This window comes from Mobula hypostoma, chromosome 4, assembly GCF_963921235.1.
Source record: "Mobula hypostoma chromosome 4, sMobHyp1.1, whole genome shotgun sequence".
NCBI lineage: Eukaryota > Metazoa > Chordata > Chondrichthyes > Myliobatiformes > Myliobatidae > Mobula > Mobula hypostoma.
Genome location: NC_086100.1, coordinates 9,963,867 through 9,988,234, shown reverse-complemented (window position 1 = coordinate 9,988,234; position 24,368 = coordinate 9,963,867). Strand labels below are relative to the sequence as shown.

At 43.7% G+C, this 24,368-nt stretch overlaps 1 protein-coding gene across 1 annotated transcript in view; it reads left to right on the top strand.

Annotated features, from left to right (window-relative positions):
- The first annotated feature begins 17,650 nt into the window (after window positions 1-17,650).
- The window catches only part of LOC134345056 (extracellular calcium-sensing receptor-like), a 39,593-nt gene continuing 32,875 nt past the window's right edge, over window positions 17,651-24,368 (top strand). The window contains exons 1-2 of the mRNA XM_063045189.1: window positions 17,651-17,794; window positions 20,732-20,844. Of these exons, the coding sequence (XP_062901259.1) occupies window positions 17,651-17,794; window positions 20,732-20,844 (257 nt within the window). The remainder of the gene's footprint in view (window positions 17,795-20,731; window positions 20,845-24,368) is intronic.

Genomic DNA, 24,368 nt, shown 5'->3' with positions numbered 1-24,368 from the left:
TATCTTTAAGAGCTCTATCCATTTCTTTCTAAGAAAGCATCCAGAGACTTGGCCTCCACAGCCTTCTGGGGCAGAGCATTCCATATATCCATCACTCTCTGGGTGAAAAAGTTTTTCCTCAACTCCGTTCTAAATGGCCTACCCCTAATTCTTAAACTGTGGCCTCTGGTTCTGGACTCACCCATCAGCGGGAACATGCTTCCTGCCTCCAGCGTGTCCAATCCCTTAATAATCTTATATGTTTCATTCAGATCCCGTCTCAGCCTTCTAAATTCCAGAGTATACAAGCCCAGTCGCTCCAATCTTTCGACATATGACAGTCCCGCCATCCCGGGAATTAACCTTGTGAACCTACGCTGCACTCCCTCAATAGCAAGAATGTCCTTCCTCAAATTTGGAGATCAAAACTGTACACAGTACTCCAGGTGTGGTCTCACCTAAGATGTAAAACTAAGATATATTGCCACTTTCTGTGAAAACGAAGTAACTTGCTGCAAGCTACACTTCATTTTCAGTGCACTCAGTGACCACTTTATTAGATACGCTTATACATCAAAGTGGCCACTGAGGTTGGAGGAACAACACCTTATATTCCGTCTGGGTAGCCTCCAACCTGATGGCATGAACATTGACTTCTCTAACTTCCGCTAGGCCCCACCTCCCCCTCGTACCCCATCTGTTACTCTTTTTAATGCACACATTCTTTCTCTCACTCTCCTTTTTCTCCCTCTGTCCCTCTGAATATACCTCTTGCCCATCCTCTGGGTCACCCCCCCCCCCGTCTTTCTTCCCGGACCTCCTGTCCCATGATCCTCTCGTATCCCCTTTTGCCAATCACCTGTCCAGCTCTCGGCTCCATCCCTCCCCCTCCTGTCTTCTCCTATCATTTTGCATCTCCCCCTCCCCCTCCAACTTTCAAATCCCTTACTCACTCTTCCTTCAGTTAGTCCTGACGAAGGGTCTCGGCCTGAAACGTCGACTGCGCCTCTTCCTATAGATGCTGCTTGGCCTGCTGCGTTCACCAGCAACTTTGATGTGTGTTGCTTGAATTTCCAGCATCTGCAGAATTCCTGTTGTTTGCGTTATTATCTGAATGGTGGCCGATTAGGAAAAGGGGAGGTGCAACGAGACCTAGGTGTCATTATACACCAGTCATTGAAAGTGGGCATGCAGGTACAGCAGGCGGTGAAAAAGGCGAATGGTATGCTGGCATTTATAGCGAGAGGATTCCAGTACAGGAGCAGGGAGGTACTACTGCAGTTGTACAAGGCCTTGGTGAGACCACACCTGGAGTATTGTGTGCAGTTTTGGTCCCCTAATCTGAGGAAAGACATCTTTGCCATAGAGGGAGTACAAAGAAGGTTCACCAGATTGATTCCTGGGATGGCAGGACTTTCATATGAAGAAAGACTGGATGAACTGGGCTTGTACTCGTTGGAATTTAGAAGATTGAGGGGGGATCTGATTGAAACGTATAAGATCCTAAAGGGATTGGACAGGCTAGATGCAGGAAGATTGTTCCCGATGTTGGGGAAGTCCAGAACGAGGGGTCACAGTTTGAGGATAGAGGGGAAGCCTTTTAGGACCGAGATTAGGAAAAACTTCTTCACACAGAGAGTGGTGAATCTGTGGAATTCTCTGCCACAGGAAACAGTTGAGGCCAGTTCATTGGCTATATTTAAGAGGGAGTTAGATATGGCCCTTGTGGCTACGGGGATCAGGGGGTATGGAGGGAAGGCTGGGGTGGGGTTCTGAGTTGGATGATCAGCCATGATCATAATAAATGGCGATGTAGGCTCGAAGGGCCGAATGGCCTACTCCTGCACCTATTTTCTATGTTTCTATGTTTCTATGTTTCTAAACACTACTGTGCATGAAAATCCCAGAAGGGAAGCAGTTTTTTGAGATACTCAAACCGCACCATCTGACACCATTCCAATAGTAAAAGTCACTTAGATCACACTTCTTCCCCATTCTGATGCTTTCTCTGAACAACAACAACCTCTTGATCATGCCTCTGTGCACTGACTTGCTGCTACATGATCGGCTGATTAGATATTTAGATTAACAAGCACTTGCACAGGTGTAACTAATATAGTTACCACTGGATGTATAAAATATGTATAACCCAAGGCAGGTCCCAAAAATAAACATGAGGCAGGCCGGAAGCTCAAGGCAGGTTTGGGAAAATGCAAGGCACGCCTGCAGCTTGAGACAGTTTCGAAGAAAACACAAGGCAGACATGGAGGTCCGGGCAACTCTAGGAAATCCAGAGCAGCTCCAAGGCTCCCAATACAGACATGAAATCATTCCAATATTATGTTTCTTTTTCCATTTTCCGCATCAAACTTCACCTCCAAGGCAGAGTACAAAGAAATGGCAGGATACTTGGTAGTGTGGAGGAGCAGAGGGATCTGGGGGTAGAAGTCCACAAATCCCTGAAAGTTGCCTCAAAGGTAGATAGTGTAGCCAAGAAAGATTATTAGCTTTCATATGTCGAGGGACAGAGTTTAAGAGTCGCGAGGTAATGATGCAACTCTATAAAGCTCTGGTTAGGTCACACTTGGAGTACTGTGTCCAGTTCTGGTCGCCTCACTATAGGAAGGATGTGGAAGCATTGGAAAGGGTACAAAGGAGATTTACCAGGATGCTGCCTGGTTTAGAGAGTATGCATTATGATCAGAGATTAAGGGAGCTAGAGCTTTACTCTTTGGAGAGAAGGAGGATGAGAGGAGACATGATAGAGGTATACAAGATATTAAGAGAAATAGATAGAGTGGATAGCCAGTGCCTCTTCCCCAGGGCACCATTGCTCAATACAAGAGGACATGGCTTTAAGGTAAGGGGTGGGAAGTTCAAGGGGGATATTAGAGGAAGGTTTTTTACTCAGAGAGTGGTTGGTACGTGGAATGCACTGCCTGAGTCAGTGGTGAAGGCAGATACACTAGTGAAATTTAAGAGATTACTAGACAGGTATATAGGGGAATTTAAGGTGGGTGGTTATATGGGAGGTAGGGTCTAAGGGTCGGCACAACAATGTGGGCCGAAGGGCCTGTACTGTGCTGCACTATTCTAAGTTCTATGTATGCTCATTCCAACCTCCTCCCACCAACCCACACACACTCAAACCCTCCACTTGTAGTTCCTTTTCCAGATCCTCCCCCTACCCAAACCTATACTATGTCCCAACATCCTCACACTAGTCATCGTCTCTCCTCCTCCTCCTCATCTTCTGTCTTGCCTTCTTCAGATGCCCTGGTAACTTCTTCAAAAAGCCCTACAAGACTGCTTAGACACAGCTTACTCTGCATGAAGCTATGTTAACAATCCCTAATTACTCCATGACCATCCAAATACTCACATACCCAGTCTCTTCCAATAATTTTCAAACTACTGATGTACTCCACAGCCTATAATTACCTGGTTTCTTTTTTAGGAGTCTTTCTTAAACAGCAGAACAAACTTAGCTATCCTCTCATGTTGCTATGGATGATTTAAATACCTCTGCTATTCCCACCGAGTCCAAGGGAACACCGTGTCAGGCTCTGGGGATTTATCCACCCTAATTTGCCTCAAGACAGTAAATGCCTCCTCCTCAGTAATCTGTGTAGGGTCCATGAAGTTGATACTGCTTTGCCTTACTTCTACACACTCAATGTCCATCTCCTGAGTAAATAGAGATGCAAAAAATCCACTTAAGATCGCCCCATTTCTTTTGGTTGCATGCTTGGATTACCATTCTGCTCTTCCAGAGAACCAATTTTGTCCATTACAATCCCTTTGCTTTTAACACATCTGTACAATCCCTGAGGATTCTGCTTCACTTTGTCTGCTAGGGCAAACTCATGCCTTCTTTTAGCCCTCCTGATTTCTTTCCTAAGTGTTTTCTTGCATTTCTTATACTCCATAAGTATCTCATTTGTTCCTACTTGCCTATACCAGCAATGTGTCTCTTTTTTATCCGTAAGCAGGGTCTCAATATCCCTTGAAAACCAAGGTTTCCTAACACATGTTATCTTTACCTTTTATTCTGATAGGCACATACAAGCTTTGTCTTCTCAGAATTTCATTTTTGGAGGCAACCCACTTACCAAGTACTCCTTTGCCAGAAAACAGCCTGTCCCAATCCACACTTGTGAGATCCTTTCTGATACCATCAAAACAGGAGAAAATCTGCGGAAATCCAAGCAAAACACCCAAAATACTGGAGGAATTCAGCAAGCCAGGCAACATCCATGGCAAAGAGTACAGTTGACATTTCAGGCCAAGACCCTTCAACAGGACACATGAATCACAAAGGGTTTCAGCCCAAAAAATCAACTTACTCTTTTCCATAGATGCTGCTTGGCCTGCTGAGTTCCTCCAGAATTTTGTATGTGTTCCATGGGCTAGACCTATCTTTTTGCATATTTACTTTGAAACCAATGGCATTATGACCACTAGATGCAAAGTGTTCCCCTACATGGGAAATTTTCTACCTCGTAAGTTGTATTTTTGTAAAAAAAAAAGGAGCGATTCACCCTCTTGAGCTTATGTTGGCTTTCGGACCATTACCATCAGTCGGATTCTCCAATTATTACCCTACAGCCTATTGTCTCCACATCCTCTTCAGGTCTCCCCACACCCCCAATCTCCTGTCATCCACCTCTACTGGAGGGAACTTAACTCTGCAAAGTGGGAACAAAATGGATCACCAGGAGAAACCTATGCATATCATGGAAGATAAAAGATTTAAAGATGCACATTGAAACATCAAAACATATCATCAAATGTGTCTTTTGAGTCAATGACCAAAACAGTCCAAATATGTGCTGGGGGCAGCCTGCAATTGTTTCAACAAGTACATTTAATGTCAGGGAAATGTGTACAATCCTGAAATTCTTTTTCTTTGCAAACATCCATGAAAGCAAAGGAGTGCTCTAGAGAATGAATAACAGTTAAATGTTAGAACCCCAAAGCTCCCCCCAGCTCCAACCTCCTATGCATAAACAGCAGTGAAGCAACAACCGTCCTACCCCAACAGCAACAAAAAAAGCATCTGCAACCTTCACCGAGCATTCAAGCGTGGAGCAAAGCATCAATAAAGACACAGACTTGCAGTACCCCAAATACAACTCGTTCACCCAGTAATTCAACATACCACAGGCTGTCTCCTCCTTAATAAGGGAAAAAGAGGTCTCGCCGTTTCACAGCGAGAGGGGAAACATAACAAAACAACTCACTGATTTAAGGTGTTCAAAGTCTGGCGCGTGTTTTTTCTGAGCGTATTGCCCAAAGAACACGTGTCTCCGGGCACACAGCCAGCAGCCAGCTCGCTGCTTTCAATCTTCTGTGTAGTCCCATGACAAATCAGGAGGTGGCACCGACCTCGAATCCACCTTCCTCCAGAGCTGCAAAAATCCGGCACCCTGAAGGTGCGCTGGTCTTCCAGGCCACGTCCTTGGTGTATCGAAAAGCAACCAGTCGTGACGCCCTGAGAGCGGGTCCCATTTCCGCAAAGAACCAAGTCAGCATGTAACTCCAGGTCAGGGTCTTCAAAAGAACCCTGAAAAGGGTTAAAAAGAGATATTAAAGATAGAATAGGAACTGTTTCCAAAGATGCAAACAAAGGAGTTGCCGTTAGGTGCCATGATCCTGAGCTCCACACTCATCGATTGTCACCCACACATAGCACAACCACAACATACTAACTCTAAACAACCAGTATGTCTTTGAAATGTGGTGGAAACTAGAAAATGTGAAGGAAACACACACGGACACTGGGAAAATGTACAAATACCATACTGTCAGAGGTGGGCATTAACGACCAATCGCTCACACTGTAAAGCAATACACTAACCACTACGTCACCATACCACTCCGAACATCTTGCACACATGAGAGTTACTGAGTCAGGACTGAACTGGGCTCATCAGATCATGAGGCAATAGCAATACCAGCATTACATTGTGTCAAATCTAAGTTACTTTAATAAATCAATTCAGTTTTAAATGAATTAAGGGCCTGAGTTTCCACAGCCCTCCGCGAGAGCGAATTCCAATGGTCCGGTATAACTCAATTCCAAATTTTTACACCTTGGTCCCACATAACTCAATTGCAATCTATCAAACCTCAGCCCGTGTAACTCAATTCCAATCGACCACACCTCAGTCCTGTATAACTCAATTCCAAACCATCACACCTTAGCCCACATAACTCAATTCCAATCCATCACATCTCAGTCCTGTATAACTCAATTCCAAACCGTCACACCTTAGCCCATATAACTCAATTCCAAACCCTCACTCCTCAGTCCTGTCTAACTCAATTCCAAACCATCACACCTTAGCCCATATAACTCAATTCCAAACCATCACTCCTCAGTCCTGTCTAACTCAATTCCAATCCATCACACCTCCGTCCTGTATAACTCAATTCCAATCATCTCACCTCAGTCCTGTATAACTCAATTCCAAACCATCACTTCTCAGTCCCATGTAACTCAATTCCAATCTACCACGCCTCAGTCCCATATAGCTCAATTCCAATCCATCACACCTCAGTCCTGTATAACTCAATTCCAAACCATCACTCCTCAGTCCCATCTAACTCAATTCCAATCGATCACACCTCAGTCCTGTATAACTCAATTCCAATCTATCACACCTCAGTTCCGTAAAACTCAATTCCAATCTGGCACACCTCAGTCACATTTAACTCAATTCCAATCCATCACACCTCAGTCCCATGTAACTCAATTCCAATCCACCACGCCTCAGTCCCATATAGCTCAATTCCAATCCATCACACCTCAGTCCTGTATAACTCAATTCCAAACCATCAACCTCCGTCCTGTATAACTCAATTCCAATCCATCTCACCTCAGTCCTGTATAACTCAATTCCAAACCATCACACCTCAGTCCCATGTAACTCAATTCCAATCCACCACACCTCAGTCCTGTATAACTCAATTCCAAACCATCACTCCTCAGTCCCATATAACTCAATTCCAAACCATCACAACTTAGTCCCGTGTAACTCAATTCCAATCCACCACACCTCAGTCCCATATAGCTCAATTCCAATCCATCACACCTCAGTCCTGTATAACTCAATTTCAAACCATCATTCCTCAGTCCCATCTAACTCAATTCCAATCTGGCACACCTCAGTCCTGTATAACACAATTCCAATCTATCACACCTCAGTCCTGTATAACTCAATTCCAATCTATCACACCTCAGTTCCGTAAACTCAATTCCAATCTGGCACACCTCAGTCACATTTAACTCATTTCCAAACCATCACACCTCAGTCCCGTATGAATCAATTCCAATCCATCACACCTCAGTCCCATGTAACTCATTTCCAATCCACCACACCTCAGTCCTGTATAACTCAATTCCAAACCATCACACCTTAGCCCATATAACTCAATTCCAATCCATCACATCTCAGTCCCGTATGAATCAGTTCCAATCCATCACACCTCAGTCCCATGTAACTCATTTCCAATCCATCACACCTCAGTCCCGTGTAACTCAGTTCCAATCCATCACACCTCAGGTCTGTATAACTCAATTCCAATCCATCTCACCTCAGTCCTGTATAACTCAATTCCAATTCATCACACCTCAGTCCCATATAACTGAATTCCAATCCATCACACCTCAATCCCATATAACTCAATTCCAAACCATCATACCTCAGTCCCGTGTAACTCAATTCCAATCTGGTACATCTCAGTCCCATATAACTCAATTCCAATCCATCACAGCTCAGTCCCGTGTAACTCAATTCCAATCCATCACACCTCAGTCCCGTGTAACTCAATTCCAATCCATCACACCTCAGTCCCGTATAACTTAATTCCAATCCATCACACCTCAGTCCTGTATAACTCAATTCTAATCCATCACACCTCAGTCCCGTGTAACTCAATTCCAATCCACCACACCTCAGTCCCATATAGCTCAATTCCAATCCATCACACCTCAGTCCCATCTAACTCAATTCTAATCTGGCACACCTCAGTCCTGTATAACTCAATTCCAATCCATCACACCTCAGTCCTGTATAACTCAATTGCAAACCATCACACCTCAGTCCCATGTAACTCAATTCCAATCCATCACACCTCAGTCCTGTATAACTCAATTCCAAACAATCACTCCTCAGTCCCATCTAACTCAATTCCAATCTGGCACATCTCAGTCCCGTATAACTCAATTCCAATCCATCACACCTCAGTCCCGTGTAACTCAATTCCAATCCATCACACCTCAGTCCCGTATAACTCAATTCCAATCCATCACATCTCAGTCCTGTATAACTCAATTCCAATCCATCACACCTCAGTCCCGTGTAACTCAATTCCAATCCACCACACCTCAGACCCATATAGCTCAATTCCAATCCATCACACCTCAGTCCTGTATAACTCAATTCCAAACCATCACACCTTAGCCCATATAACTCAATCCCAATCCATCACATCTCAGTCCTGTATAACTCAATTGCAAACCATCACACCTCAGTCCCATGTAACTCATTTCCAATCCACCACACCTCAGTCCCGTATAACTCAATTCCAAACCATCACACCTCAGTCCTGTATAACTCAATTCCAAACAATCACTCCTCAGTCCCGTCTAACTCAATTCCAATCTTGCACATCGCAGTCCCGTATAACTCAATTCCAATCCATCACACCTCAGTTCCGTCTAACTCAATTCCAATCCATCACACCTCAGTCCCGTGTAACTCAATACCAATCCATCACACCTCAGTCCCATATAACTCAATTCCAATCCATCACACCTCAGTCCCGTCTAACTCAATTCCAATCCATTACACCTCAGTCCCGTCTAACTCAATTCCAATCCATCACACCTCAGTCCCATATAACTCAATTCCAATCTATCACACCTCAGTCCCGTATAAATGAAATCTAATCCATCACACCTCAGTCCCATGTAACTCAATTCCTAACTTTTACTCCTCAGTTTGCATAATTTAATTCCAATCCATCCACTTCCAGTAAGGAACCTTTCCTTATCTGATTCAGAAGTTATCAACCCTTCTTCTGAAACTGAAACCAAGATTGGTGGAGGGTGTGTACAGGGAAAGGTTACAGAAAAATGTGTATCAATTACAGATGTGGGCATTTTATTCCAATCAAGTGTGAGGTGTTCATTGCCAGAAATTCATTGCCACAGACAGCTGTGGAGTTCAAGTCACTCGATACATTTAAAGCGGGGGTTGATAGGTGCTTCATTGGTAAGGGTGTCTAATTTTACGGGAAAAAGGCATGAGAATGTGGTTGAGAGGGAATAACAAACTAGCCAGATCATGATGAAATGGCAGAGCAGACTCAATGGGCCATATGGCCTAATTCTGCCCTTACGTCTTATAGTACTGCACTTTGTGACCCCAAATGTAAGGGGAAAGTATACAGTTAATGGTGGAACCTTTAACAGCCTGGTTGTAGAAAGGTTCCATTAGGTCCAACCCCGTAGCTCTCTGAAAGTGGCCACACAAGTTCAAGTTTAATTGCCAGTGGGACATGCTTGTCCCTGACTGACAAGGCTTGGAGTAGATATAGTTCATTTTGGCATCTTGATTAGCACAGGTATTGTGGGCTGAAGAGCCAATTGCTGTGCTCTATTGTTCTGAATTCAATGATCTATGTAGTCATTGTTTCTGAACCTCTTGACTGGGGGGGGGGGCGTGGAATCATCCTTGTATCCATCCTGTTGAGTATGTAAGACCTCTGTGAGTTTCACACATTTCTAAACTCCTGAGAAAACTATAAGCCCGTAAGATATCCAAGCAGAGTTTGACCTCTTGGTCCATGGAATCTGCTTCTCCATTTCATCATGACGATTCATTTATTTTTCCTCTCAGCCCAATCTCCCCATAACCCTTCCTACACTGACTGATCAAGAAACTATCAACCTCTGCCTTAAATATACCCAATAACTTGGACTCCACAGCCACCTGTGGCAACAAATTCCAGATTCACCATCCTCTGGCTAAAGAAGTTGCTCCTGTTTAAGTAAAAGAGGATTGAAGTAAGGTGCAGAAAATTAACAATTCTCATGACATATGCCGGTGATATTAAACCGGGTTCTGATTCTAATGACTACTTACTCGGTAAACCTTCCATCCCAGCAGTCAGTCGGGTGAACCTTTGTCTCATTACCTCTATGGCAAGTACATCTTCTTCTTTTAAAGTATGGAAGACCAAAATTGTGTTCCATACACCAAGTGTGATCTCATCAGGGCCTTGTACAATTGCAGCCAGACTTCTTTATATTCATACACACCCTCTTTGCATTAAAGGCTGATGTACCATTTCACAAACACAAGAGATTCTGCAGTGCTGGAAATATTGAGCAACACACATATAATGCTGGAGGAACTCAGCAGTGCAAGCAGCATCTATGGAGAGGTAAACTACAGGCCACAGATTGGATAAAGATCTGATGAGGGGCTTCAGACTGAACATGGAATACTTATTCCTCTCCATAGATACTGCCTGACTTGCTGAGTTCCTCTAGCATTTTCTGTGTGTTGATGTACCATTTGATTTCCTGTTTGCTGTACCAGAGCACTATTCTTCAGTGACATATTGTGCAAGACACCTGGGTTCCTTGAACGTTACTGTCATGTAATTAATATTTCAATGATATTTGAGTGATCTTACGTATATATTTTTTGATTCAGCATTCTTGTTTGTTTATGGATCATATGTAAAAATGCTTAAATTTCGTATGTCATCTAGCTACCACGTGCTAAGTTTGCACCTTGCTTAAAGTAAAACTTGAAGTTCCACCTATATTTCAGACACCCCACATCTTCCTTTAATTATTTTAATGTATTGAAATTCCACAACATAACAATTACCATTTACCTAATTTCTCACTGCTGAACAGATTTTTTTTTTTATGTTTTGGACACTAAAGAGCATCCATAAAATGTGGACATACATTCATGCGTATATGTCAACATGACATTTTTCAATACTATACATTAATTTAGCTTGAAAATAGTCTCCCGACGCCATTTTACATCCTTCTCCCTTCTCACAATCCTACAGGTTTCTGCATCATCAAGAACTTCAAAAAACAATATACGGTACACACAGTGGTCAGTTTATTAAATACATGGTGTAAATATCCATATAGCTAATCATGTAGCAGCAACTCAATGCATAAAAATATGAAGACATGGTCAAGTGATTCAATGGTTCAGACCACGCATCAGAATGGAGACGAAATGCGATCTAAGTGACTTTGACCATGGAGACGTTGTTGGTGCCAGACAGGGTGGTTTGAGTGTCTTAGAAACTGCTGACCTTCCAAGATGTTCACACACAATAGTTTCTGGAGTTTCCAGAAAATGATGCAAAAAACAAGAAGAAAACATCCACAAAGCAGAATTCTGTGGGAAAAAATGCCTTGTTAGTGACAGAGGTTAACGGAGAATGGCCAGACAGGTTCAAGCTGACAAGAAGGCGACAGTAATTCAAATAACCACATGTTCCAACAGTGGTGTGCAGAAGAGAATGTTTAAACACAAAACACATCGAACATTGAAATGGGTTGCTCTCCTGCGGCCACTTTATTAGGGGCACCCTTGCACCTAATGAGTTGGCCATTGAGTGTATAGAACAGTACAACTCAGTACAGGTCCTTCAGGCATAATGATGTGCCAAACTTTTAACCTACTCCAAGATCAATTGAATGCCTCCCTCCTACACAACCCATAACCCTTCATTTTCCTGACATGTTAATTGTTTCTTATATGTTCCTAATGAAAACAAAAAAACTCACGTCATTTTAAAAGTTTCTTCACCGGCAGTGAATCCATTCAATCACTCTAGTTGGCATTCCCCCTCCACCTTCTGTTAGCTCAGTCACTGCACTGCATTCTAAACACTTTAAACCACTTTTTATAATGCTGTTTATATGGTACTCATGCATGAATGCAGATTTTATTTCATATCTGTACTTTATTTTTATATAATTCTTTATTCTTAATAATTTTTGATTGTTATTTTTGCATGTGCACCAACACATAGTAGCAAATTCCTAACGCATCTACGTGTATATGGTGAATCAAGTTGATCCTTGATCCTTAGACCACAAGGTATAGGAGCAGAATTAGGTTATTTGGCCCATTTTGAGTCAGCACTGTCATTTCATTATGACTGATCTATTTTTCATCTCAGCCTCAATTTCCTGCCTTCTCCCTGTATCCCTTCATGTCCTGACTAATCAAAAATTCATCAAACTCTGTCTTAAATACACCCAATCACTTGGCCTCCACAGTTGCCTGTGGCAACAAATTCCACAGATTCACCACACTCTGGCTAATGAAATTCTTCCTCCATCCTCCATCTAAAAGAATGCCCCTCTATTCTGAGACCCTCTCCTCTGCTCTTAGACCATCCTACTATAGGAAATACCCTCTCTACATCCACTCTGTTGAGGCCTTTCAACCTTTGGTGGGTCTCAACAAAGACAGCCCTAATTCTTCTGAATTCCAGTGAGTCCAGGCACAGAGCATCAATGCTTTTAAATCCCGGAGTAATTTTCATGAACCTTTCCAATGTCAGCTCAACCCTTCTTAGATAAGGGGCCCAAAACTGTTCATGATACACCAAGTGAGGCCTCACTAGGCTTTATAAAGTCTAAACATCTTGCTTTTATATTCCAGTCCTCTTAAAATAAATGCTAATATTGCAACATACATCAAAGTTGCTGGTGAACGCAGCAGGCCAAGCAGCATCTATAGGAAGAGGCGCAGTCGACGTTTCAGGCCGAGACCCTTCGTCAGGACTAACTGAAGGAAGAGTGAGTAAGGGATTTGAAAGCTGGAGGGGGAGGGGGAGATGCAAAATGATAGGAGAAGACAGGAGGGAGAGGGATAGAGCCGAGAGCTGGACAGGTGATAGGCAAAAGGATCCCCTTTTGCCTATCACCTGTCCAGCTCTCGGCTCTATCCCTCCCCCTCCTGTCTTCTCCTATCATTTTGCATCTCCCCCTCCCCCTCCAGCTTTCAAATCCCTTACTCACTCTTCCTTCAGTTAGTCCTGACGAAGGGTCTCGGCCTGAAACGTCGACTGCGCCTCTTCCTATAGATGCTGCTTGGCCTGCTGCGTTCACCAGCAACTTTGATGTATGTTGCTTGAATTTCCAGCATCTGCAGAATTCCTGTTGTTTGCTAATATTGCATCTGCCTTTCTCACCACATACTCAGCCTGAAAATTAACCTTTAGGAATTCCTGCACAAGGACTCCCAAATCCCTTTGCACCTCAGACTTTTGAATTTTCTCTACACTTAAAAGGTAGTCTACCTTTTATTTCTTCTACTAAAGTGCATGACAATATATTTTCCAACACTGTATGTGGTTTCCTATAGTGGGGGCATCAGAACTAGAGGGCACAGCTTCAAGATTGAGGGGCGACCTTTTAAAACAGAGGTAAAGAGGAAAAGATTAGCCAGGGGGTAGTGAATCTGTGGAATGCTATGCCATAGACTGCGATGAAATCCAAGTCCCTGGTAATATTTAAGGCAGAAGTTGATCGTTTCCTGATCTGTCAGGACATTGAGGGATATGGTTGGAAAGCAGGTGTATGGGATTAAGTGGGATCCGGGATCAGCCATAATGGAATGGCAGGGCAGACTCGATGGGTTGAATGTCCTAATTCTGCTCCTATGTCTTATGGTCTTATGGTCTTCCTAACATGGAGAACATCTTCAAGATGAGGTGCCTTGAGAAGCGAATGTTGAAAGGCCTGGACAGAGTAGATGTGGAAAGGATGTTTCCCATGGTGGGAGAATCTTGGACAAGAGGACACAGCCTCAGGATAGAGGGACACCCTTTCAAAACAGAAATGCGGAGAAATTTCTTTAGGCAAAGGGAAGTGAATTTGTGGAATTTGTTGCCGTATTCAGCTGTGGAGGCCAGGTAATTGGGTATAGTTAAGGCAGAGATTGATAGATTCTTGATTGGACATGGCATCAAAGGTTACAGGGAGAAGGCCGGAGATGAGGAGGAGATAGAAAAGAAGCATCAGCCATGATTGAATAGCAGAGCAGACTAGATGGGCTAGATGGCCTAATTCTGCTCCTATGTCTTATGGTCTTATGGTCTGTCACTGAAGACACTCACCATCCAGAATATGCTCTCTTCTCATTGCTACCATCAGGGAGAAGGTACAGGAGCCTGAAGACACACACTCAATGTTCTAGGAACAGCTTCTTACCCTCTCCACCAGATTCCTGAATGGTCCATGAGCCCATAAACACTACCTCCCTATTCCTCTTTTGCTCTATTTAGTTATTTTATATTTTGAAGATGTCCTCCATTTTAGGAAGACCATGAGACCATAAGACATAGGAGCAGAATTAGGCCATTCAGACCATCGAGTCCGCCCTGCCATTCCATTATGGCTGATCCTGGATCCCACTTAATCCCATACACAAGCTTTCTCATCATATCCCTTGATGCCCTGACTGATCAGGAAGCGATCAGCTTCTGCTTTAAATATAACCACTCTTCATAATTCTTTGATATCTTGCACCATACTCCAAAACAACAAATTTCATGACATACACACACAACACACTCAGCATCTGCAGATGTCCTCTTGTTCGTAATTTCATGACATATATCAATAATGATGAACTAGATTCAGATTCTGATTCTAATTCCAAAACTAATCTCGTCAATTTTATCAACACTGCTATCAAGTCACACACTGCCGTCAGATTCACTTGGATCTCATCAGACATTTCTATATTTCTCTGTCTCTGTCTCTGTCTCAGGAGGCAAACTATTCAACAATATTTACCATAAACACACTGACTTCCACTGGTTCCTTCTCCCATCCTGCACCCTGTAAGGACTCACGTACAGCTTCTATTTCCTCTGTCTCAGCTACATCTGATCTCAGAATGAAGCCTCCCACTCCGGCACATCTGGAATGTCCTCCTCTTTCAGGACATGTGGCTCCCCCTCCAAAATAGTTGACAGAACTCTCAGCCCCTCCAAACAATCTTCTGGAGAAGATGAGCAGTTGGAGCACCATCTGTGGGCGGAGTTAGGGAAGGGACAATTTGCCAATGTTCTGGATCGAATGCAGGTTTTCGACCTGAATCGTTGAAAATTTCTTTCCTGGCACTGCTCAACCTGTTGAGTTCCACCAGTCCATTGTGTTGCTCTGATATACAGTCTCCCTGGTTTGGGATCAGTTGAGTATGCATTGTGGTTGTCATGGACTAGATGGGCCAAGAGGCCTATATCCGTGCTGTACTGCTCTATGACTTCTCCACAGATAATTTTGCCCACGAAGGAATACCTGCGAATCTTGGATTCTCTCCTCCGGAGACAGGAGCAGAATGTTGTACTGATTTTTTTCTGGAAATGTTCCAATTCTCCGATATTTTAATCAATTCTTGGCAATGCTGGCCCATGTTGGTAATTTGTGCATCTGTGGAACCTGCAAGGATATATAATCCCAGCCAGGAACAGTGCCAGCCAGCGCTTGGTAACCGGTGTTCTGTCATGGGCCGTCTCCTGCTTCTGATACACCTCTTCCTCGTCCCCACTTCAGGGGAGAGTGACTCACTCTGCCGACTTCGGGGAAGGTTTGACCTTCCGCGTATTTCAAAGGACGGAGATATCGTGGTTGGTGGGTCGTTCAACATCCACTACTACCGAGAGGAGCAAACTCTTGACTTCCGGTCGGCCCCGGGACCCCCCGTATGTAAAAGGTCAGTCCTGGTATCTCAGAGAAAAAGAACGAGGTTTGCCGTCTTGATTGACTTAACATGATATAAATTGTATCTTAAAAGTTAGCATCTAAGATTTTGATTTGTTTAAAGTTCGGACCTACATTCTAAAACTGTGGCATAACAGAACGGGTGAAGGTTGAATATTGGGGTTACAGTAACTTACCAAATGAAAATACTTCGCATGGAAAAGGCATGAAGTTAAAAACTTCAAGTGATAACCGTTCCTAACTGACCCCTCAACCATCAGGCTCTTGAACCAAACGGGATAATTTCACTCACCTCACCACTGAACTGTTCCCACAAACCATGAACCCACTTTCAAGGGCTCTTCATCTCACATTCTCTGTATTTATTGCTTATTTAGTTATTATTATTATTATGCTCTTTTTTCTTTTTGTATTTACTCAGTTGTTGTATCTTGCGCATTAGTGTTTGTCCGTCTTTGCGGTTTTCCATTGATCCTGTTGTGCTTCTCTGTATTTACTGTGAATGCCCACAGGAAAATTAATCTTAGGACAGTATATAATGACATTTATTTATTTGATAATAAGTTTACTCATTTTGAATTTTGAATTGCGAAGGCGCCATGAGCTGGGCGAAAAAATTGCAAAGGGTCAAATTAGCCTGGAAAAAGTCAGAGAGTCCAGCAGCATCTGTAGGGGGAGAAGAATTGTGGGTCTTTCGACCTGATGTTACTCGACCTGTGAACTCCTCCAGCATGGAGTCGCAAGAAAGATTCTGCAGACGTCGGAATTCTGGAGTAACACTCGCAAAATCAAAAGCGTTCTGCCTGATAGTGTACGGGACAATATCCCACGCACCACCAGTCTACAGGCCTGTCTTAGGGACTTGAGTTATATATACATATATATATTTGATAATTATATGTTTTTCTACATTAACGGAACTATGAATAACAGTAGTGGAGACGCGTCCGGCAACGGTAGGAATGAGGCTACCAGGGTCGTCAACAAGCGAAAACCTGATACCAGGATAGCTACGTGGAATATTAGATCTCTTCTTATACAAGGTAAATTAGAAAATGTGGTTATGGAAATGAAAAGACTGAAGATAAACATACTCGGACTATGTGAAACGAGATGGACGGGGGGGGGGATGGTTCAAAAGGGATGATTGCTACCAACTGATCTATTCAGGAGAAGGTAAACGTAAGCACGGAGTTGGAATTTTGGTAGACAAGGAAACAGCGAGAACTATCAAAGGCAGTGCATCCATTTTCGAAAGAGTGATGATGATTAAAATTTCGGCGAAACCATTTGACATTAACGTCATACAGGTCTATATGCCAACCACGGACTATGACGATGACGAAGTCGATATAGTCTACGGAGAAGTTGAAAGGCTAATGAAAAAAAAACTGAAAACAACGAAATAACTGGTGATTCTTGGGAATTTTCATGCCAAAGTTGGCAGCGCAAGAGAAGTTATGACGGTTGGACCCTTCGGGCTTGGCGAAAGAAACGACCGCGGAGAAAGACTGGTTGAATGTGCAAAAGCTAACAAACTAGCGATAGTGAACACCTGGTACAGTGTGCCAAAACGGAGATTGTACACGTGGACCAGTCCTGATGGTTCAGTAAAAAACCAAATTGACCACATTTTAGTACCCAATCGGTTCAGGAATGGAGTGAAGCAAGTGAAAACGTACCCTGGTGCTGACTGTTATACAGATCACAACCCTGTGGTATTGGACATAAGTGTGCGTTTGAAGAAGCTGAGAAAGGCCAAACCATCAAACAAAATAGACTTTGATTTGCTCATTACGGATGAAGCAAAAAAAGGTCGAATATTTGATCGAAACGGAGAATAGATTTTCAGTCTTAGATGAGGAGGGTAGCAACATGGCAGTGGAGAACATCTGGGAGGAGTTTAAAACAACAGTAACAGAAGTTGCGGAAAAGACTTTGGGTTGTCAGAAAAAGAGCAAAAGCCATAACTCTTGGTTCACCGATGAGCTGAGGAAGTTAACGGAAGAAAGAAGAAAGGTAAAACATCGGGATAATGAACGTTACAAAGCCCTACACCGCTTGATTCAAAGAAAATGCAAGGAAGCGATAGAGAATTGGATGAATAAACAGAGCGAAGAAATTGAGCAGTATGGACGAAGTCATGATTGTAGAGGACTTCACCAAAAGGTAAAGGATATGACGAAATTAAGGAGGACCGTGCCGTCAGCTGGGTGTATTGAAGACGGTAGTGGTAATCCATGCTGTGAAAGACAAGAGATCATGGACAGATGGGTTGAGTACATCTCGGAATTATTTGAAGATAGCAGGACTGAAGATTTACCAGAATTAAATGAGATGACTAATCAACCTAAATTATCAGGAACTGATAGAAAACACAGACATGGCCAAGAACAGTAAGAAGGCATGGGCAACTGTTCGGAAACTCCACTCAGACAATAGACCACCACAGAGAATTGCTGCCGTAACACCCGATCAGGTTGCCCACCAACTGATACTAAATGGTCGACCAAATAACAAGGAACGGAGGCAAAAGGAAAAGCTACATCAGGAGATGAAGTCAGCTCTCTCAAACGGAAATAACAACTTCCCACCTCTCACCCTGGAAGAATTAAAGGATGAAGTAATCACAGCTAAAATCCAACAAAGCTGCTGACATAGATGGGATTCTTAATGAATTCCTTAAACATCTTGGACCTAAAGTACGCCACTGGCTTCTATCCCTTTTTAACCGTTGTCTAAGATCATTAAAAATACCTAAAAAGTGGAGAAGAGCCAAAGTTGTTGCTCTCCTAAAACCCAATAAAGACTCCAACATTCCTAAAAACTACAGGCCGATTTCCTTGCTCTGCACCCTCTATAAACTCTAAGAGAGACTCATACTGAAAAGAATATCCCCCTTTCTCGAAGATCTTCTAACACCAGACCAAGCCAGGTTCAGGCCAGGCCGCTCTTGCTGCGGTCAAGTCCTGAACTTAACCCAGTATATTGAGGATGGCTTTGAAATGCGACAAATTACAGGGGCAGTGTTCGTTGATTTAACAGCAGCATTTAACACTGTGAATCAAAGAGGCTTTCTAATGAAATTATCTAAAATGTTAAAGAACGAAACCACAGTCAAAGTAATAAGAAGCCTCCTAGAAAATCGTAGATTTTGTATAGAAATGAATGGAAATAAGAGTAGGTGGCGTCCACAAAAGAATAGACTTCCACAGGGATCAGCCCTGGCACCTCTACTATTTAATGTTTACACAAACGACCAACCAACCTTTCCTAACACACGCAGGTTTATCTACGCAGACGACCTATGCATAGCAACACAAGCTAACTCCTTCCAAGAGGTTGAAGTACGACTTACAGCAGTCCTCGAAGCAATGAAGCAGTATTATGAAAAATGGTCTCTGAACCCAAATCCACCAAAAACTCAAGTGTGTGCATTCCACCTGAGGAATCGAGAAGCAGCTCGGAAACTCATCTTCTGGTGTAGGAAGGAGCTCGAACACCATCCGACTCCAGTTTACCTGGGCGTGATACTGGATAGGACGCTCTCATTTGCCACCCACATCCAAAAACTCCGAGGGAAAGTTGGCTCTCGCAATTCTCTCTTGAAAAAATTAGCTGGCACGAAATGGGGAGCTAATGCTCACACACTTAGATCAACTGCCCTAGCACTCTGCTATGCACCTGCAGAATACTGTGCACCTGTGTGGGGCAGATCATCCCATGCTAAGAAAATAGACCCATTGCTTAACGAAGCCTGCCGAATAATCATGGGTACACTGCGCCCCACACCCACTAAGATCATTTACAGACTTGCAGGCATTGCTCCCCCAGAGATCCAAAGACACACTACAACAAAATTTGAAAAAGGTAAACAGAACTCAGATCCACGGCACCCACTACATCATCATGTGCCAGTTTCCAACCGTCTAAAGTAGAGGATAAGCTTTGCTACAGTGGAGGAACTACCGCACGGAGCATCCCCCCAAACATACAGGATTGACATCTGGCAACAAACAGAAGCCAGAACCCCACCAAACAATACAGCGCAAGACCCCACAGAAATGTTGCCAGATGGGGCACTGCTTGACAGACGGAAGTGGTGCACTCTCAACAGAGCGAGAGCGGGAGTTTGTAGGTCAGGAGACAATATGGTGAAGTGGGGTTTAAAGACCAGCGAATCCTGTGAGTGTGGCAAAAGGGTGCAGGACATTGAACACGTTCTGCGCAACTGCCCACTCTCACATGACTTAGCTGACACTGACCTGCTCAACATCAACCAAACAACACTAGAGTGGCTGGCTGTCTGGTGTGACAAGCTATGATGATGAACCTAAAATATTGATGTCAGAGATGGAAAGTGCGATTCGGAGTCTAAAAGTCAGAAAGGCGGCCGGTGAAGATAAGATTTCCACTGAAGTTCTGAAATCACTTAGTCCGAAGGGAAAAACGAACCTTTTAGCGATATCAAACAACATTTATATGACAGGAAATCTTCCGGAGGACTTTCTCAAATGGGTATTTATCGCCTTACCAAAAAAGCCAAGGATGATAAAATGTAACGAACACAGGACGATAAGCATAATGTCTCACTGCGTCGAGCTACTGTTGAAAGTAGTGTTCGGCAGAATGAAAGGTACAATCAGCGATGAAATTGGAGAAACAGTTTGGTTTTTGTAAAGGCTCAGGAACAAGGGAAAGAATATTTGCGATGAGAAACATCGTGGAGAGATGCATTGAGGCACAAAAGACCATCTACTTATGCTTTATTGACTATGAAAAGGCTTCTGATGAAGTAAGACACGAGAATGTAATAGAGGTGCTGAACAGGTACGATCTGGGATGGGAGAATGTGCAGATAATAAGGAACTTGTATCGGAAACAGAAAGCGGCGGTCAGGGCGCAAGGCAAGGCTGTGTTGGCACGCCGGATTTGTTCAACCTCTACGGAGAATAGATTTTTCGGGAATGCGACCATCAGGAGACAGGTATTCCAATCGGAGGCCGGAAGGTGGATAACATCAGGTATGCGGACGACACCGCGCTGTTAGCTGACAGCGAATGCGAACCGTAAATTATGCTCAATAAAGTGAATGAGAAAAGCCTTGACTACGGACTTAAAATCATCCCTAAGAAAACAAAATCGATGGTGGTAAGCAAAACAAACACTAAAGCCTCGTTCATGATGATATCGTTAGAACTGAATGGACAAGACGTTGAACAGGTGCGAAAGTTTGAATATCTTGGCAGTTGTCTGACAGATGACGGGCGATGTGAAGTTGAGTCCAGAAGGAGAATAGGTATGGCTAAGACCCAGTTCATGAAGCTAAAAGATCTACTTTGCAATCGGAAGGTAGACATCCAAAGTAGAATCTGCTTCCTCGAGTGTTACGTATGGTTAGTTCTGAGGTATGGATCAGAAACATGGACCCTGAAGAAGGATGACACAAAAGAAACTAATGCTTCTGAAATGTGGTGCTATCGACGAATGTTGAAGTTCAACTGAGTAGAGAAAGTTTGAAATAAGAGGGTTTTGTCCGAAGTTGATAGACCACGGACATTGCTGGAAAAGATTATGAAGTTAAAAGTTGCTTATTGTGGACACGTTACGCGGAGAGGTAACATCTTGTCGGACCTGCTGTATGGAAAGGTGGCGGGAAAGAAAGGAAGAAGAAGGCAAAGAACAACGTGGCTAGATAATATCGAGGATTGGACCAAGCTGGACAAGACCACTGATGTTGTGGACAAGTGTCGGGACAGAGCGGCGTGAAGAGAGATCGTCCACCATCTGGAAATTCCAGATGCGACCTAACGACGACGATGTTTTTCTGCTGTCGTAACTATAAGACCATTGAGTGCGGTGTGACTCTTAGTACTGTATTTTGCCCCTTGACCCCGCAGTTCTGTTTAGTTGTATTCATGTGTATAATTGAATGACGATTAAACTTGACCTCGAACTTGGATGCGTAATGCTTTAGTACGGAAACTGGTCCGCGTTACAAAATGAGACCGAAAAGGAACATTAATCAAGGAAAATGGGAAGGCATAACGTAGAAATAATGACGGCGTGTGCACGGGGGGAATTTTCACTCTAGAACGGAGGGTCTTAACTTGGGGTCTACGGACCACTGGGGGACCGTGGATAGATTCTAGAGGAGGGGAGCGAGGGGTCCGTGAATTTGAATGGGAAAAAAATAACCTCCGTCAGGGGTTCTCATCCTGCGGTCCACGGACCCCTTGGTTAATCGTAAGGCTCCATGGCATAAAGATTGTCAGGAACCCCTACAACTTAAATTTAGCATTTCGTTCAATTATGAGTGTCGGCAACAAACCGCAGTAGTATTAACAGTAGCTGAGACTTTGTAATCCTATGTATTTTATTTTATATATTAAAGTACATTATTCTGAGAAGGGGTCTAGAACCCTTGCTCTAGAACGGCAAGATGGACTCTTGGCCTCACAGTTTCCGTTGTTATGATCTTGCACTTTATCGTTTACCTACACTGCACGTTTTTCGGCAGAGGTAACATTTTATTCTGTGCTATTATTTTACTTTGCTCCACCTCAATCCACCTCAATAATTTAATTTGTATGAACAGCATGAAAGACGAGCTTTTCACTGTATCCTGGTGCATGTGTCAAGAATAGACCGTAGAACATTGTAGCACAGTACGGGCCCTTCGCCCCTCCCCCCCCCCCTCCGATGTTGTGCCAATCCTTTAAACTATAAGCCTTCTCCAAGATTCAAGATTCAAGATTCAAGATTCAAAAAGCTTTATTGTCATTCTAACCATACATCAGCTCTGCAGGGCAGAATGAGACAGCGTTTCCCAGGAGCAGTGCAATCATAACATAACAAACGCAACACTAAATAATAAACATAACAATAAATAGTAAAACACAACAGCCACATGTCAGTTAAATCAGTTATAAGTGTCCAGTGCAAGTTAAAAGTGTCCAAAGCAGAGTCAGGTGGAGCAGCTATTTAGCAGTCTGACTGCCTGTGGGAGGAAGCTGTTTAGTAGCCTTGTGGTTTTAGTTTTGATGCTCCTGTAACGTTTGCCTGATGGCAGAAGAACAAACAGTTCATGGAGAGGGTGTGAGGGGTCTTCAATGATGTACCGTGTCTTCTGGAGGCATCGACTCTGAAAGAGGTCTTGGACAGGAGGTAGGGAGACCCCAATAACCTTCTCTGCTCCCCTAACCACCCTCTGCAAGGCTTTTTTGTCGACAGCACTGCAGCTGGAGTACCAGGTTGTGATGCAAAAGGTCAGCACACTCTCAACCACGCCTCTGTAGAATGTAGTTAAGATGTTAGTGGGGAGTGATGCTTGCTTAAGCTTCCTCAGAAAGTGCAATCTCTGCTGGGCCCGTTTCACAATCCCAGTGGTGTTCCTGGACCGGGTGAGATTGTCCGAGATCTGCACCCCAAGGAACTTAATGTTTTCCACTCTCTCCACTGTGGAGCCGCTGATGCTGAGGGTTGTGTGCTCAGGCTGAGACCATCTGAAATCGACGATCATCTCCTTGGTTTTGGTGACGTTAAGCATCAAGTTGTTATCCCTGCACCAGCTCTCTAGGTGTTTGACCTCCTCCCTGTACATTGTTTCATTTTTGCTGATGAGCCCCACCACTGTGATATCATCAGCAAATTTAATGATCAGGTTCTCCTTGAATCTGGCTGCACAGTCATGTGTTAGCAGTGTAAACAGCAATGGGCTAAGCACACAGCCTTGTGGGGATCCAGTGCTCAGTGTGATGGAGTCAGAGATGTTCCTGCCAACACAGACTGACTGTGGTCTCTCTGTCAAGAAATTCAGAATCCAGCGACACATGGCAGTGCTAAGGCCAAGCAGCGACAGTTTCTCCACTAGTCTCTGCGGGATCAATCTGACCCTTCCCTGCTACATAGAGCTCCTGTCTTCTATCATCCACGTGACTCTTGAACGACAAGATGGACCCTTGGCTTTACAATCTAGCTCGTTATGATCTTGTACTTTAAGGTTAACCTGTACTGCACTGTTTCCGTAGCTTTTACATTTTATTCTGCATAGTCATTGTTTTACTTTATCCTAGCTCAATGCACTAGTAATGCTTTGATCTGTGCAAACAGTATGCAGGTCATCGTTTTCCACTGTATCTTGATAGATGTGACAATAATAAATAATCCACCCCCAAAACAAAAGAGCTCAGCAAGTCAGTCAGCGTCTGTGAAGGGCTGAGATCCTTCATCTGGGCTGAAAAGTCCCAACTGGTTGACTGCCCACTTCCCTGTTAAGTGCTGCCAATCCAGCTGTGTTCATCCCGCGTGATGTGTGTTGCTCCCCAGTTTCTCCAGTGGATTATATATCATTCCAGATTCTAGCACCTGCTGTCTCTTGTCACTCCAGATTGAAAAGGGTGTCCGCGACGCCAAACCGGCGCAGGTGACTGTAAACCTTTTCCTGTATTTCGTTCTGTGGTTTTGGTCACACTGAATACCTAACTTGGTGCAACTCCGGCCCCTATTTATTCCAGTCCAAACGCACTTTTCATCCGATGGAATTGAACCAAAGTCGCAGGTACTGGGCTGCTTCGCAGTTGCTGCCCTGAGT